This window comes from Podarcis liolepis (assembly GCF_965112155.1).
Source record: "Podarcis liolepis genome assembly, chromosome: 1".
NCBI classification, from domain to species: domain Eukaryota; kingdom Metazoa; phylum Chordata; class Lepidosauria; order Squamata; family Lacertidae; genus Podarcis; species Podarcis liolepis.
The window spans coordinates 8,454,556-8,472,569 of NC_139554.1; the positions used below are offsets into that span (position 1 = coordinate 8,454,556).

General features: G+C 45.8%; 1 protein-coding gene across 2 annotated transcripts in view; it reads left to right on the top strand.

Annotated features, from left to right (window-relative positions):
* The window catches only part of DAAM1 (dishevelled associated activator of morphogenesis 1), a 182,416-nt gene that overhangs the window by 158,726 nt on the left and 5,676 nt on the right, over positions 1-18,014 (top strand). For both annotated transcript variants that reach the window (XM_083517393.1, XM_083517394.1), the window contains 7 exons: positions 3,259-3,343; positions 4,933-5,039; positions 6,925-7,013; positions 7,965-8,133; positions 9,542-9,649; positions 12,041-12,101; positions 13,412-13,543. In XM_083517393.1, the coding sequence (XP_083373519.1) occupies positions 3,259-3,343; positions 4,933-5,039; positions 6,925-7,013; positions 7,965-8,133; positions 9,542-9,649; positions 12,041-12,101; positions 13,412-13,543 (751 nt within the window). The remainder of the gene's footprint in view (positions 1-3,258; positions 3,344-4,932; positions 5,040-6,924; positions 7,014-7,964; positions 8,134-9,541; positions 9,650-12,040; positions 12,102-13,411; positions 13,544-18,014) is intronic.

The window sequence follows — 18,014 nt, forward strand, 5'->3', positions numbered from 1 at the left end:
GACCCAGTTCCACCCGCTGCCTGTCTGCGCCCAGCAGCTGTTGCCAACAAAAGATAATTATTGTGTGTTTGGGCTGGGGGGCTTCCTCCTCCTCCTCCTCCCTCCCTCAGTTATCAGCTTATAGCTTTTTTTGGCTGGCCTCTTTCCCATGATATTGTCGGAGCTGAGGCTGTTCTATTTTGGCACTGGGAGACGTCTCCTTCCCCCACCGGCGTTCAAAGAGCCTCTCCAAGGCACTTTCGTTCAGAGGTTTTCTGTTTTCCTGGACCCACAGAGCTGGTTTTGAGCCTATCCTGTACCTCAAAAGCCCCACGAAGGTCTAACACAGCTGATTCCTTTTGCTAGACCACACAGCAGACGGGCACCACCAGGGCCCACACCCAGGAGAGATGTACAAAACCTCTTCAGAAAAGTGCGGTTCCATCTTTGTTATCAAATCGAATTCCTATCCTACCCCTTCCCCTAATGTTGTGTCCCTTCCCCTAAAGCAGTGTTTCTGAAACTTGGGTCTCCAGCTGTTTTCGGACTACAACTCCCATCTTCCCTAGCTATCAGGACCGGTGGTCAAGGATGATGGGAATTATAGTCCAAAAACAGCTGGAGACCCAAGTTTCGGAAACCTTGCCCTACAGCTTCCTGTATTCCAGCAAACTTCTGATTCTTGTCATCACTTGGCATGCAAATATTCCTTTTGTCTCCTTTTTTCCTTCACCCTTTCCCTCTCGACTGACTTTTCAGGCTGGGATCGTAAGGAGGGTTCAATGACACAAAAAATAAAACTGGGGGGAGGAAAGGTAAAGGTAAAGGACCCCTGACAGTTAAGTCCAATCGCGAACTCTGGGGTTGTGGCGCTCATCTCACTTTACTGGCTGAGGGAGCAGGCGCTTGTCCCGGACAGTTTTTCAGGGTCATGTGGCCAGCATGACTAAGCCGCTTCTGGCGAACCAGAGCAGCGCACGGAGACGCCTTCCCGCGGTACCTATTTATCTACTTGCACTTTTTGGCATGCTTTCGAACTGCTAGGTTGGCAGGAGCAGGGACTGAGCAATGGGAGCTCACCCCGTCACAGGGATTCAAACCGCCGACCTTCTGATCGGCAAGTCCTAGGCTCTGTGATTTAACCCACAGTTCCACCCGTGTAACTTCTAAAACCGGAAAAAGTGTATCCTTTAAAAAAGAGATTCCCCTCCCCCCAATTTACCCTAAACATATGTACAAAATAACATAACTATACAAACAATATGAGGACCATGCATAGAGCATATGCCATATAAAAACACAGAGATGCAGTTACATATAGTAAAGGTTGTGTTTTTTTTAATAAAAAAAGATTAACATTCTATAGGCTTTTAAAGCTCTGGGAGGAAGACCTTTCATTGCCTACAGACAGCCACCCAATCTTAAACAACTCCTAACCCACAATAATACTACAACCAGACTTAACACGGACACTGGCACCAGAGCCTGCAATAAACCCAGATGCCAACTTTGCTGCCACATACACCCGGACAACACCATTACTGGCCCCAACAACATCACACATACCATCTCGGGACTATTTAATTGCTCATCATTGTGTATGCCATCAAATGCCAACAGTGTCCTTCAGCTCTCTATATTGGACAAACAGGCCAAACCTTACGCCAAAGAATAAACGGACATAAATCTGACATCAAGAATCACAAAACAGAGAAACCAGTAGGAGAACACTTCAATCTCCCAGGACATTCTATACAAGATCTCAAAGTAGCTGTTTTACTACAAAGGAATTTCAGAAATAGACTGGAAAGAGAAGCTTCTGAATTGCAACTCATTACCAAACTTAAAACCATGGAGAGACCTGGTCTGAACAAAGACATTGGATTCTTATCTCATTATACATGACTAAGCCATTTCTCACCTTCTCACCCCTTGCCTTTTCCTGTAAGACCTATTGCAGTCATTAAGAGTCGTCAACAGGCTCATCTCAGCTATCTGCCAATCTCCCATTCCCACCACCCTTCTGAGTAATACCCCTCCCCACCTTCTCACTATATAGAAGGATCTGGCAACTTCTGTTTCAGTGTATCTGAAGAAGTGTGCATGCACACGAAAGCTCATACCAAGAACTAACTTAGTTGGTCTTTAAGGTGCTACTGGAAGGAATTTTTTTATTTTGACTATGGCAGACCAACACGGCTACCTATCTGTATGTGGGAGGGGGGTAATTGATTTGTTTCACTTTTGCCTTTATTAGGCATTTTGTGTTCTCATTTTGTGTTTTTGTGTTGTCAAGCGACCTGTGATCTCCTGATGAAGGGCAGTATACAAAATAATAATAATAATAATAATAATAATAATAATAATAATAATAATAGTTTATATACCGCTCTATACCCAGAGGTCTGTTAACAATAGTAACAGTAGTAGTAGTAGTAATAATAATAATAATAATAATAATAATAATAATAATAATAATAATGTTATTCATATACCACCCATCTGACTGGGTTGCCATCCACTCTGGGCGGCTCTGAACATATATAAAAATAAAATAAAGCATTAACTATTTAAAAACTTCCCTATACAGGGCTGCCTTCATTTGCCTTCTAAAGGTTCTATAGTTACTCATCTCCTTGACAACCCAGCCAGGTGGGCAGGGTACAAATAATAACATCATCATCATCATCATTATTATTATTATTATTATTATTATTATTATTATTGACAACATCAGACAGGAGGGTGTTCCACAGGGTGGGTGCCACCACCCAAAAGGCCCTCTGCCTGGTTCCCTGTAACATCACTTTTCACAGTAAGGGAACCGCCAGAAGGCCCTCGGAGCTGGACCTCAGTCTCCAGGCTGAACGACCACAGTGAGGATTGGCCCAGGATTCCTCTCCTACATAACCAGAAATGCAGACTGTTTACATATGTTTTAATCTGTTTTTAGCTTGCCAAACGTTCTGATATTTTAATTAACGTCTCAGTGTTTTAAACAGCTGTCTTAAGCTGTTTATAGAGTTAGTTTTATTCTTTTTGTAAATCGCTTTTGAAGGTTGGGTTTTGCAATCAATCTGTATATAAGTTGTATGCAATACATGAATAAAACCATAGCTGGCATGGACAGTTTGGGCGAACACCCTTCTTGCCTTCCATATACAACTCCACGTACGAGACTGGGCTTGTCTGGGACCAACGCTGGAACCTGAGCCCCAAGATTTTGGATACTTGTCTGGCCTGCCTGCCTAACAGGGTGTCCCACTGTTGCTTTTCCAGGCTAAAATTGTCCAACGACGAAATCAAGCGTGCCATCTTATCCATGGATGAACAAGAGGACCTGCCAAAAGATATGCTAGAACAGGTGAGGGTGCCTGGAGTCACGTAAAAGAGCCGTGGTTTTAAAAAATGAGAATATGTTTAACAAAACACTTGGAAACCTTGGCCCCACTTCTGTGGGTCTTATGTGCCTTTCCTCCTCTGTCAATTGCTGCACAGCCATTATTCCGTCCCTCTCACACAACCCCAACCACATTCTCTATCTTAATATATATATTTTTAAAAAAATCTAAATTCTACAAATCCCTCCAATTACATTATTGGAAAGTTGGGAGAATCCTTATACAGTGGTGCCCCGCAAGACGAATGCCTCGCAAGACGGAAAACTCGCTAGACGAAAGAGTTTTCCATTTTGGAGGTGCTTCGCAAAACGAATTTCCTATGGGCTTGCTTTGCAAGACAATGTCTTGCGAGTTCCTGCTGGTTTTTTCCCTCCCCCCTTTGCTAAGCCGCTAAGCCGCTTATCAGCTGATCCGATCAGCAGATAAGCCGCTAATAGCACTAATAGCGCTAATGCGCTAATCCGCCAATGGGCTTGCTTCGCAAGACGAAAAAACCGCTAGACGAAGAGAATCACAGAACGGATTCTTTTCATCTTGCGAGGCACCACTGTAAATGTGCAAACACGGGTTTGTTTGTTTTTAAAGTTACTCACTTCTAAAGTGCAGGTTGGGGGCAGTGCCGAATTTACATATAAGCTAAACAAGCTATAGCTTAGGGCCCCACTCTCTTGGGGGCCCCCAAAAAATTTAAAGGAAAAAAACTTGGATGTACATTTCCAAAATATAAGATAAAAAACAAATAAAATAAAACCTACATGCAGCAACACTGTTTTTGTGTTGTGTAGGCTCCTATGATGTAAGTCATGGGCCCCGCCAGCTAGCCTGCTCCCTCAAATATCACTGGTTTGCTCATTTCTGTATATAGCATGCCTACGTTCTTCATGTGCAAATGGCTTTAGATACCTATTAGGCCCATAAATTAGCATATAGCCTATATTCAACGCAAAAAAAGAGCGGCAATTTGTTGTTGACAAAGGACAGCTGGACATATAAAGGGCCCCATTACCTTCAGTAGCTTAAAGGTAAAGGTAAAGGTACCCCTGCCCGTACGGGCCAGTCGTGTCCGACTCTGGGGTTGCGCGCCCATCTCGCTTAAGAGGCCGGGGGCCAGCGCTGTCCGGAGACACTTCCGGGTCACGTGGCCAGCGTGACAAGCTGCATCTGGCGAGCCAGCACCAGCGCAGCACACGGAAACGCCGTTTACCTTCCTGCTAGTAAGCTTAGGGCCTCATCAAACCTTAATCCGGCCCTGGGTGGGGGCCTCCCCTTCAGGTTAAGTAGGAATGGTCCTCTTTGCAAGCAGCCATTCCATAATTGGTTGACTGGATCCAGATGAGGACAAGTCTCCTATAAGGTACCCATAGGATGATGGGAGCTGTAGTCCAAAACATCTGGAGGACACCAGGGCATGTTAGAAAACCTTGGGCCAGTTTCACAGCTGCTCTTTGGCTGTCCTACTCAAGGAAGATGTTCACCACACAGGAGAGGGGCAAGTGTGTTTTAAAGTGTTATCTCTCTCCCTAACCCCCCCCCCCAACCTCCACTTTCTCAGCTTCTAAAATTCGTTCCGGAGAAAGCTGACATCGACCTGCTGGAGGAGCACAAGCATGAATTGGACCGAATGGCGAAGGCAGACAGGTTCCTCTTCGAAATGAGCAGGTGATTTTCGGCAGGAAAACGCACTTGCCCTCTGGGCCGAAAGCGCAGGCCGTGGCAGTCCGTGGCCCCTTCTTAGGGCAGTTTGCAAAAACATAGGCAATAACTGGGGGAAAATAACAATAATTATTGTGAATTGCAATCAGGAGTCGCCAAGATGGTGCCTGTGGGTGACATTGTGGCCACTGGGGCCTCATATGCCACCCGTGAAAGGTCCCAGGAAATATCCCCTCAGAAATCCACAACGCACGAGGCACTGTTTATTCTTCCTGCTCAGTTCCCATTTGCACTGGCTATGCCGCTCCTACACTGAACACCCCCTCCCCTTAAACATTCCCATATTCCATTGGATGCCAAGGCTGGGCACACACTCTCAATGGAAGAGGTGCAAAGCAGTGGCGGAATTTGGGCTCTCAAATTTCAGCAGCTAAAATTTGGAGGCCCCCGCCTCTGGTGCTCCATTCTCTAGCATGGTTGTGGTGACCCCAGCAGCGTGGTGCCTGGCCTCTGGGCAAAGAGCTTCCGGGCCGAAAAGGTTGGCGATCTCTGCGTTACATACTGAGCAACGCCAGTACATATGACTTAACCCACTGGACTCTTAAAAGTCTGGCAAAAATGGCAGATCTTTATCTAAAAGTGCCCAAGGCAATATAAGGTTGGGTTGATACACACTTTGGTCTCCAGACCTGTAGCCAGTGTAACAATGGAGTCTGGGTGGTGGTTTTAGCTCCTAGGAAAGCTCAGGGATCCTTGCAGTAAACGCCATTGAAAGTCGTGCTCGGTCAAGGGCACGGAGATGTCTTCTGCAAATGGTTGGCTTTGGCAATCTAGACATCAGCAGGCACTGTCATGTTGGAAAAACGCCCTGGGGTGCCCCTTCTGCTGCCCCCGAAATACGAGCATCCTCCGGTATGGCCAGCTCTGGAAAAGGCATTCCTATTCTTCTCCAGTGTGCTTCAGCGACATACATCAAATGATATATGCACACTAATCTTCTAGCATAACACAGCAAGAAGCGTGAGACATCGTAGAGCTAATCTACGTATATATTTACACACCGTGTACAGACAAAGGAGTCACAGCGTCTTCTCTCTCCAGCTCCGAGAGAAGAACAGGCAGAAGTCAAAGCAAAAGTACAGTACATAGTACATAGAGCGGAAGAGATAAGACTGTCTTCCATTCCCACACTGTTCCCAGACAGGCATGTGATTTACACCAATCTCATCTGCAGCATCGGGGGCATGAAATACTAACATTCTCCCCCATTTCAGGTAACTCAAGCTGCATAGGCTAACGCAGCAGTAAGTGAAGTAAACATACAGTTGTCATACACATAGTATACCCCTGTGGTACCTAAACAAAAAAATTCCTTCCAGTAGCACCTTAAAGCCCAACTAAGTTAGTTCTTGGTATGAGCTTTCGTGTGCATGCACACTTCTTCAGATACACTGAAACAGAAGTTGCCAGATCCTTCTATATAGTGAGAAGGTGGGGAGGGGTATTACTCAGAAGGGTGGTGGGAATGGGTGATTGGCAGATAGCTGAGATGAGCCTGTTGACGACTCTTGTGGTACCTGTTGCACCTTTGGAACTACCTGCAACTGGACTGGTCTTGTGCCTGACCACCTTGCATTTCTGGTTACCTTCCTTCCATGGGATGAGCCCTAGCTGTGCCTGTCTAAGCAAACAGTGTTGACCCTTGCGGCCTTTGGGAGTGGTTTCACGTCCTTTGAGGACAAGCCCTGTACCCCCTGCAAGTCCTCAGGTTTCAAAACCTGTTTTGAGCTACTAGCCACAGCTATAGATATATCAACCCAAGACACAGGCCTTTCCCTCCAGATCTTTTACTAGTTGCCAACTCGAGGTTTGTTCTTTCCGTCTCTTGCAGGATAAACCATTACCAGCAAAGGCTGCAGTCCTTGTATTTTAAAAAGAAGTTTGCTGAGCGAGTTGCTGAAGTTAAGCCTAAAGTGGAAGGTAAGTCTTGTGTTATAAGGGGGGGGGGGATCTTTTTAAATCCTTGGGTGTCTTGGCTCGGATCTTCCTAAACAAAGCAAAAAAAATCAACTTTTTTAAAAAAATACCGTATTTTTTGCTCTATAAGACTCACTTTTTCCCTCCTAAAAAGTAAGGGGAAATGTGTGTGCATCTTATGGAGCGAATGCAGGCTGCGCAGCTATCCCAGAAGCCAGAACAGCAAGAGGAATTGCTGCTTTCACTATGCTGTGATCCCTCTTGCTGTTCTGGCTTCTGGGATTCAGAATATTTTTTCTCTTGTTTTCCTCCTCCAAAAACTAGGTGCATCTTGTGGTCTGGTGCGTCTTATAGAGCGACAAATACGGTATTTTCAACAAATGATAGAGATGCAGGGATAAAGATCACATTCCAGCACAATTACTGTTACCCTGCACCCTGAACTCTCCTTCCTTCCATGAACATACAGAAGACTTTTACAGTATATGAAGGATTAAGTTATTTTCTAATGGTAGCGCAGGAAGTCTTATTCCCACACGGTACATACCACTTGCTCAAAGAAAAGTCTTCATGCACAAAATATGGCAGGTACCTGTTAGCTGCACTTTCCAGATAAAATTGAAGGCATCTTCAATCCAGCAGGCTTTCCCAGCTAGATGAAAGGGCCTGTGCCATGGGTGCCCATTTTGTTTTTTTAAATATTCATTCATTCAATTCATATACCGCCATTTATCAAAAGATCCCAGGGTTGTGTACAACATTAAAAATACATTACAGAACATCAATTAGAAAAAGCATAACAAAAACATAATGGAAAGCATACTGCATAGCTGCTGGTTGTGTTTTTAACTCTTTTCTGCTGTACACCTCCTTGGGGCGACTGTGTGGGATTCATAAATCAACGATAATGACGACGATAGTAATATTACTAACAAAATCTTTCCCCCTTTGCAGCAATCCGCACTGCTTCAACAGAGACGTTCCAGAGCAAAAGCCTAAAGCAGCTGCTGGAGGTAGTTTTGGCCTTTGGGAACTACATGAACAAAGGCCAGCGGGGAAATGCGTACGGGTTCAAAATCGCCAGCCTCAACAAGATTGCGGACACCAAATCCAGCATTGACAAGTAAGCCCAAGCCGCTTCTGCCTCGAGAGTGTGAGTCCAGTTCCTTTCTGCGAGAATGAGATGCAGGAAGAATCTCTTTTTGTGGGATTGTAGTCAGTGCCCACAAGGGGGGTGGCGCTGTGGGTTAAACCACAGAGCCTGGGACTTGCCGATCAGAAGGTTGGCAGTTCGAATCCCCACGACAGGGTGAGCTTCTGTTGCTCGGTCCCTGCTCCTGCCAACCTAGCAATTTGAAAGCACGTCAAAGTGCAAGTAGATAAATAGGTACCGCTCCGGCGGGAAGGTAAACAGCGTTTCCGTGCGCTGCTCTGGTTCGCCAGAAGCGGCTTAGTCATGCTGGCCACATGACCCGGAAGCTGTATGCCGGCTCCCTCGGCCAATAAAGCGAGATGAGCACTGCAACCCCAGAGTCAGCCACGACTGAACCTAATGGTCAGGGGTCCCTTTACCTTTACCTTTACTCAGTGCCCACAAGGAACAGCTGCAGAAACACTTTTTGAGATTCAGCCCAGGTTTACGTCGAAACCCTTCATGTCACCTAAACTTTGCCTGCTTCTACCTTGCTGCCAAGTGTTCAGGACCTTTATCAGCTAAGGGGTTATCATAACGGAACGGTTGCTTTGCAAATGAATTCTCACCCCACCATTATTATGTCAGGCACCCTCATTCAAGGCAATGTGTCTGATGTCTGGAGCCCGGCTGTTTCGCTGTTTATTAAGTTCATATCCTAAAGGAGTTCCGCATCTAAAAAGTTGTAAAACAATCAAATACCCTGATAGTGAATAATTTCAAGGGTGCCAGGGAAACTTAGAAGACCTCTGAAGGCAGCCCCGCATAGGGAAGTTTTTTAATGTTTAATGTTTTATTAAGTTTTTTGAGATGGAAGAAATCTACTGGGCTATTAAGCTGCTCAGAGTGACTGGGGAAACCCAGTCATATGGGCAGGGTGTAAATAATAAAATTGTTGTTGTTATCCTTCAGCCAGCAAATGCTTGGGTAAACAGGAATGCTTTGGATTCCTCCTGAAAATTAATAAAAATACAACACACCCTGGAGGACATTCCACAAATGGGGAGCCACCACCAAGAAGGCCGTATCATGGATAAAACTGCAACTGCGCAGCACCGAGCAGTGGCACTGTCATTTGTTATGACTGCCTGTCTTGCTGTTGCACCTAGTAAAAGTCCGTTTCCCATAGGACTTTTCTCTTGCACCCCCGTTTCTGTACCGTGCAGGTGGCTTGCCCTGTGCGACGAGCCCCTTTCCACAGTAACTTTTCAGAATCCTGTTGCTTCCTCCAAAACAATTCTATCCCTCACAAATAGAGGCAATTTTTGCAGCTGAATACAGGAGCCACAAACCTTTGCTGAGTCCATATATATCCATCACTGCCCTTCTTGTGTTGTAGGAACATTACCCTGCTGCATTATCTCATCACCATCGTAGAAAAGAAGTACCCCAAAGTCCTCAACCTGCACGAAGAACTGAAGGATGTCCCCCAGGCTGCCAAAGTAAAGTGAGTGTCGTATGATTGGGTCAACGCCTGGGATTGCGGGAGGCCAACTGTGTTCATGATTTTTAGCGCGTTTCTATGGAGAGCTGAGGGACGCGGGTGGTGCTGTGGCTTAAACCACAGAGCCTAGGACTCGCCGATCAGAAGGTCGGCAGTTCGAATCCCTGCGACGGGGTGAGCTCCCGTTTCTTGGTCCCTGCTCCTGCCAACCTAGCAGTTCAAAAGCACGTCGAAGTGCAAGTAGATAAATAGGTACCACTCCAGCGGGAAGGTAAACGGCGTTTCCGTGCGCTGCTCTGGTTCGCCAGAAGCAGCTTAGTCATGCTGGCCACATGACCTGGAAGCTGTATGCCGGCTCCCTCGGCCAATAAAGCGAGATGAGCGCCACAACCCCAGAGTTGGTCATGACTGGACCTAATGGTCAGGGGTCCCTTTACCTTTACTATCGAGAGCTGAGCCCTAAGCAAAGCACAATGAGGACATTGCTGGGAGGGTTCTCCCAAGGCTGAAGAGGGTTTGGATGAGGCCAAGGTGTCCCTCAACCCAGAAGGAGGTCCTGCTGATGGGGGAGCCCCACTGCACCCGCCCAAATAGAAGTGAACACCCAGCAGCAGCTGCCAGAAACATGCACACACCCCCAAAAAACCCACTGGCTTTATTTAGCTGCAAGACAGGGTGGTTTAATTGTGAGCCAATTAGCGTGCACTCATGTTCAAGAAATCCGTGGTTGCAAAGATGGGGTATTTGGTTTTTAAATCAGATACTTGCTCGCTCTCTCCCCGCTTTCTTCCTTGCTGGTTTTAATCAACACGCTTTGAGGGATTTCACCATTAATTGGTATGTGCAGGCAGCCTCGTAAAGGACTTTGAAGTGAATTAAGGAGAAGCAAACAGGTCTTTATTGGGTTTATAGGGAGGCCCTGCAACAAGTGGAGCAGGAGGGCACAATGATCAACTCTAAAATAAATGCACCTGTAGTTTGCGGGAGTCGAAAGCCAGACGCCAGTTTGCGAGCTTGATTGTTTGTGCAAAAGGTGAGCGTAGGCAGAAATGTCTGTCTGGGTCCAAGGCCTGCAGGCCTATTTCCTGCAATGCAGGAGATGTTCGGCACCAGTGCTGCAGATTCAGAATTTCTACCCTGGGTTTAGTGGTGCAACGGGGATCCCGACACACTCCTTGGCTGCAATGTGTGTTACTCCACTTGATTCGAAACGTGGCAAGCCAGTCTTGTGGCGTATGAGGGACATTCTGCTCCCTCTGTTGTGGGGGGGCCTGGACATTTCCTGATTCTGAGTCAGAATCTCCTTCCTTGCGACTTGAAGCCATGGGTTCGAGTCCTACCATCCAGAGCAGGACAAAACAAGCTTGTTCCCTCTCCCATGTGACAGCCCTTGGGATATTTGAAGATGGCTTTCCTATCTCCTCTCAGTCTCCTCTTTTGCAAGCCGTGAATGTCATAACGCACAGGCTCGTCAATACGAAAATTTGAATTTTACATAATGCACATTGCTACAGCCACTTTATGGGACACAGGTGGCGCTGTGGGTTAAACCACAGAGCCTAGGGCTTGCCGATCAGAAGGTTGGCGGTTTGAATCCCCGCGACAGGGTGAGCTCCCGTTTCTCGGTCCCTGCTCCTGCCAACCTAGCAGTTCAAAAGCACGTCAAAAGTGCAAGTAGATAAATAGGTACCGCTCTGGCGGGAAGGTAAATGGCGTTTCCGTGTGCTGCTCTGGTTCGCCAGAAGTGGCTTAGTCATGTACGCTGGCTCCCTCGGCCAATAAAGCGAGATGAGCTCCGCAACCCCAGAGTCGGCCACGACTGGACCTAATGGTCAGGGGTCCCTTTACCTCTACCTTTACGGCCACTTTGAATCTTAACACACATCACCCGAAATTATTTATTTGTTTGCATGTCAGACAAATGCCTTCAGTAGCATCTTTTTGGTACCTATTGAAGATCTTATCGTTGTTTTTCAGCAAGCCTTTAAAGTGGAAGTTATTATTTCCAGTTTGTTTTTGCAATGTATTTGAAATTGGACGGATGGACGGACAGATGAGGCAGGCAAACAGATGATCTTTTTGTTGATAAAGTTATGGTTGATAAAGTATAGGATCGATTAAAAAACAATTCAGTCCCTTAGAAGCTTTAAATCTAAAAGACAGGGCACAAAAGGAAAGAGGCATGAGGAGGGGAAAGGGGTGGGAGCCAAATTCTGGCACCAGTTTTTAGAGAAGATGCTGATGCAAAGTTTGCTGCAGGCGAGAGCATAACCTAAAAGCAGGAGGAAATGCAACCTATGTATTTTATTTGTTGTTGTTTTTCAATGGGAGACATGCAGCCGGCTTTGGAACTGTGTTTCTGGAAATGTAACTGGCTTCCTTTATTTCTGGCAGCATGACTGAGCTGGAGAAGGAAATTGGCACCTTGCGAAGTGGGCTGAGGGCTGTGGAGACAGTAAGTATTGTTCGCCCACTTAATGGTCCCCCTGCTTTTTTTTAAGCACCCGTCCTTAAGAGAGGAAGGAGGCGAAGGCGACTGGAGCTGCTTTTATCTCCCTTCCCAGAGGCCGTTCTCCTCCTCCTCCTTCCTGACCTGCAGCTCGTTACTGCTCATTATGGTTTTATAGAACGCTTAAGGACCTGAGTCGCTTGCCTTTGTCTCTTTAATTATAAGCATTTTTTTTAAAAAGGAAGTTTGTTTGGGGATAGGCACAGCTGGTGCAGATGTAACCTTCCTGCCAGTTTTTGCCAACCTGGTTCCCTGCATATGTTCTGGATCACAGCTTCCGTTAGAACCCCGGCCAGCTGTGCTGGAGAAGACCTGATACTGTATACTTGGAAGTCTTCGCGTTTTTAGAAGAGTTTTTGCTGATGGGGCTTAATATTCGTAGACTCAGCCTGACCGATCTTGTTATATGCTGCTGTGTGTGTGTGTGTGTGTGTGTGTGTGTGTGTGTGTGTGTGTGTGTTGTTATTATTATTTGTATGTTCATTTGCTACTGCTCTTTTTGTTCTTTGCAAATCTGTTCTTTCTTTTTTAAAGTATCTTTTATGTTATATTGATTTTTTAAAAAAACAATGTAAATGTAAACTGATTTGATAAAGAAAAGTGGAATACAAATAAATGGGGGGGAAACTGTGGATAAGTGATAAGGTTGTACACACAAATTCCCTCAAATTTAACCTGGGTCATTATAATTTGCCAATCATCAGGAAGGTCTAAGAGCAGGTCGCAGCAATATAAAATATAGCATGAAAAACAGTTTAATTGTAGAATTGTAGAGTTGGAAGGGACCCCAAGGGTCATCTAGTCCAACCCCCTGCGATGCAGGAATCTCAGCTGAAGCATCCATGACAGGTGGCCACCCAACCTCTGCTTAAAAACCTCCAAGGATGGAGGGTGTCTCCAGCTGATACCAAACTGGGAGGGAGGATAATTCTTGGGTTGGATAGAGCCAAGGGTGACAGCTCAAGGTAGGATATGAGCATCTCCAGGTGTCTGGCTCACTATAGGGCAGTTTTCTGTGTTCCTGTGATCCACACAATAATCCCTATGCCCATGCGGTTGCAGTATTCAACACATGTACCTTAAATGCATGAGATAGTGCCACACGGAAGCAGGTCTCTCCTGCCGTTCAGGTCTTTGTGGATCCCAGCCAACACCTGGGTGGATGACTGCCATGGTTCTTCTCCTTGAACTCCCAATAACTAAAATGAATTTCTTTTCTCTCTGTGTGTGTGTCTCTCTCTCTTCCCTTTCCAAAGGAACTGGCGTACCAGAAATCTCAGCCTCCCCACCCAGAAGACAAGTTCGTTTCTGTCGTCAGCCAGTTCATCACGCTGGCCAGCTTTAGCTTCTCAGATGTGGAAGATCTCCTGGCAGAGGCCAAAGAACTGGTAAGAAAGTGAAACCTCTGGAGCTCCTGGAGCTCCAAACCTCTCTGCTTTGTAGGGATAGGACATTCATCCTCAGTTCCAGGAGATATAAGACCCTAACCAAAGGCAGTTGCCAACATTGGCAGGGCTACAGTTGCGTCAGTCCAAACAAACCAAGGTCAAGCAAGGTCAAGGGTGGCTAACACCCCAGAGGACAGGATCACACTTCAAAACGACCTTGACAGATTAGAGAACTGGGCAAAAACAAACAAGATGAATTTTAACAGGGAGAAATGTAAAGCATTGCACTTGGGCAAAAAAAATGAGAGGCACAAATACAAGATGGGTGACACCTGGCTTGAGAGCAGTACATGTGAAAAGGATCTAGGAGTCTTGGTTGACCACAAACTTGACATGAACCAACAGTGTGACGCGGCAGCTAAAAAAGCCAATGCAATTCTGGGCTGCATCAATAGGAGTACAACATCTAGATCAAGGGAAGTAATAGTGCCACTGTATTCTGCTCTGGTCAGACCTCACCTGGAGTACTGTGTCCAGTTCTGGGCACCACAATTCAAGAAGGACACTGACAAACTGGAATGTGTCCAGAGGAGGGCAACCAAAATGGTCAAAGGCCTGGAAACGATGCCTTATGAGGAACGGCTAAGGGAGCTGGGCATGTTTAGCCTGGAGAAGAGAAGGTTAAGGGGTGATATGATAGCCATGTTCAAATATATAAAAGGATGTCACATAGAGGAGGGAGAAAGGTTGTTTTCTGCTGCTCCAGAGAAGCGGACACGGAGCAATGGATCCAAACTACAAGAAAGAAGATTCCACCTAAACATTAGGAAGAACTTCCTGACAGTAAGAGCTGTTTGACAGTGGAATTTGCTGCCAAGGAGTGTGGTGGAGTCTCCTACTTTGGAGGTCTTTAAGCAGAGGCTTGACAACCATCTGTCAGGAGTGCTCTGATGGTGTTTCCTGCTTGGCAGGGGGTTGGACTCGATGGCCCTTGTGGTCTCTTCCAATTCTATGATTCTAGTCTATGATTCTATAAGCACATAGAATCAGTCTAAGTCCAAAATGTGACCCGGAAGCGAAGTCATGAAACAATCCAAGTCTGGGACCAGCCGCAAAGAGGAGTAACTAGAATGAGGAGCAAGGACAGAGAGCCACTGGAAGGCTCAAGGAGGCCTTATATTATCTGGCTTACCAGATTTCTTTTCTTCTTCTTCTTTGGCGATCACCTGTAGCCAAGTAAGATTGTCTTCCATAAACACGGTTTTAACTATGAGTCCATAAGTGACTGTGGAGGCCAATTCTGGAACCACACGTCCTTCCACAGTGGGGACATTGGTTTCCAGGCGGGAGTTGATCACGGTGTGGATTTGCCAAGCGTGCCTTCCTCCTAGCACGTTTCTCCCTTGCGTTCTGAGTTCGAGCGTCTTCTTTTTTTTCTTTTTTCTTTAATAAAGTTTTTTATTGATACAACAAGAAAAAAGAAAAAAACCACAAATACCAAATTACACACAAGAATAACCATAGACACATAATTTTCTTAGCAAACAATAAAACATCTATTGGTCTTAACACTAAAGACCCAACCTCCCATCTATTCCATATTCCATATTTCAAATTCATATTACTTATTGCCAATACACGCTTTTATCATATTTAAACTTATTCTTAATAAATCTAATTTCTTATATCTACCTTGCAACTATTACTGAAGTTCCTTGAATGCTGCAACAGAATTTAAACTACTATATTTATTTTTCAGATATTCTTTGAAAACCTCCCATTTTGAAACAAATTCCTGTTTTGATTTATTCTTTCTGATAAACCATCTAATTCGAGCGTCTTCAAAGCCCATGACACCTTCAGTAAAGGCTTTTCTCCAATTGGAGCGCTCACAGGCCAGTGTTTCCCAGTTGTCAGTGTTTATACTACCTTTTTTTAGCAAGAGCCGTGCCACTACTCTGCGTCCATAGATTCAAGTTATGTTGCTGCACATCAGCCTGAGCCTTTAGGTGCTGGCATTCTTGAGGACGGTTTTCATCTCCTCCTCTGACTGTTCCAAGGCTTCTTAAGGAGGACTTGGGGATCCCCAGCGCTGGTTCCAGGAGACCCTGCCTGCTCATTTGCCCCAAGGTCCTCGGCTTGTGGAGTGTCTGGTTCATCCTCCAAGGGCACAGTGCCTGTCACCAACTCAGGGCTAGGCATGGCAGTCTGTGGTTTGGGTCATGGTTGCATATTCCCATTTTACAGCTGGATAACTGAGACTGAGGGAATGTGGCTTGCCTGAGGCAACCCATTGAATGGCTGACTAAGCCGGAACCTTGAACTCCCAGGTTCCGTTGCAGTCCTACAGATCCCAGTGTGGTTTAACAACCAATCCCTCTTCACTGGGAACTCTGTGAATTGTAGCTGTGTGACAGGGAAATGGGTCTCCTAGCAATCTCAGCACCCTTAACAAACTACAGTTCCCAGAATTCGTTTTTTTGGGTGTCCACAACTAATTCTCTAATTCTTTTATTAAAACCACCAAGAAGCCCCTTGGGATCTGTTTGTGTTTCTTTGTTTTACAAACCCTTGACATTGCTACACACGTCTTGCACGAGCGTTGCCTTTGGCTTGCAAATTTTATCTGCTTTGCGCAATTCTCTAGATGGCACAAACTTCGTGCTTTCGGATGGGCAAAGTTTCGTTTTTGAAAAAGAGGGAGGGGGGGAACACCTCCTTTCCAAAAGATTCAATAGCACATTTGCTTCTAATGCTGAAGCATGTGGCAATGATAAACAAAATACAAGCGCAAACCTTCAAAGAGAAGTTGAAAATGTGAGTTTGCCCCTCTCCTTGTTCTGCGTTCGAGTTTTATTATCTTCTCTGCTGCAGTGTTGTGCCCTGTTGGTTTTATTGCTCCTGAGTTAATAATACTAATAATGAAAAAAAGAGGAGGTAGAGGATAAAGGGCATTAATTGAAAGCAGAGGTGTGACTTCCTTGATGTCTCCAGAATGGCAAAAGCTGTTCCGACAGGGGAGGCAGAACAGACCTTTGGAAAGGGAGGTTTGGTGAGGAGGTCTGGGGTTTAACTCTAGCCACCAGAATTCAGATTTGGGGGCAAGGAATGGTGTAATGCGGCAAAGCAGAGCAAGGCCTTGGCTTGTACTCTCCAGATATGTAAGGGATTAAGGACTTGCTTCATGAGCTGAACTGGCCAAAGACTGACCTAACACTGGTTGTTTGGGACCCGGTGAAATTAGGAAACAAATGTGTTTCGATTTTGGAATTATTTGTATTGCATTGCATTGCACCCTGCCCATCTGACTGGGTAACCCCAGCCACTCTGGGCAGTTTCCAGCATATACATTCTTGACATCTGATGGGAGGGCATTTCATGCTGAGATATCATGGCACCCGGCACGCTTCTCCCTGTGCCAATGGACGCCTGTGCTGATAGGTAAAACTTGAGCTCTCTTTGCAGCTCTTAGCCGAGTCCCACAGCAGCAGAGAAGGTGCCTTGTGTGTGTATAATAAATCAGAGTGTACACAGGCTTCTTGCTAATCTCTAACAGTCTTTAATGAGAAGAAAAACATAAATCAGTCCGGGCAAGAGAGCGGACATTCTCTCGTCTCTCAGCCAAAAACGAAAGTAAATCACACACAAAGAAAGATTCCCGTATGTGAACCAAACCACGCCTCAGAATGTGAGACGTCACACAGAACTGTTTAACCCTGTAAGTTCTGATTCTCCTCACATTTCATAGGGTGGGTGCCACCACTGAGAAGGCCCTCTGCCTGATTCCCTGTAACCTCACTTTTCACAGGGAGGGAACCGCCAGAAGGCCCTCAGAGCTGGACCTCAGTATCCGGGCTGAACAATAGGGGTGGAGATGCTCCTTCAGTTATACTGGGCCGATGTTAGGATATTTCCGTTCCACCTTAAAAGGGAGCAGGCTTTCTGAGTCACAGAGTCTGCGTATTTCCTGTTCACAGGATGTTTATGTTTTCTGTTGCTTTCGTTTCTCTCTCTCTTGGTGCCCCAACACTGAAGAAGGCAGTCATGTTTTTCTCTGTTCTGTCTCTGTAAAGCCCGTTTAGGGCTTTAAAGGTCAGCAGCAACACTTTGAATTGTGCTCAGAAACATACTGAGAGCCAATGTAGGTCTTTCGGGACCGGTGTTACATGGTTCCAGCAGCCTCTCCCAGTCACCTGCCTAGATTAGTTGTAGTTTCCAAATAGTTTTTGCTTCCTTCTTTAGTTATTATATTTTTACACACACACCCCAAATTTCCCTCCAACGAGCTAAAGTCAGGTTGTGTGATTCTTCACAACCTCACCCCGCGCCACCCACCCAACACAACAACCCTGTGGTGCAGGTTAGGTTGAGGGAAGATGACAGGGTTGAAGTCACTCAGTGATGTTCATGGCCAATTGGGGACATGGCCTAAAGAAGGATACAAAACCGGTTGATGCATGCAGAGAAAATC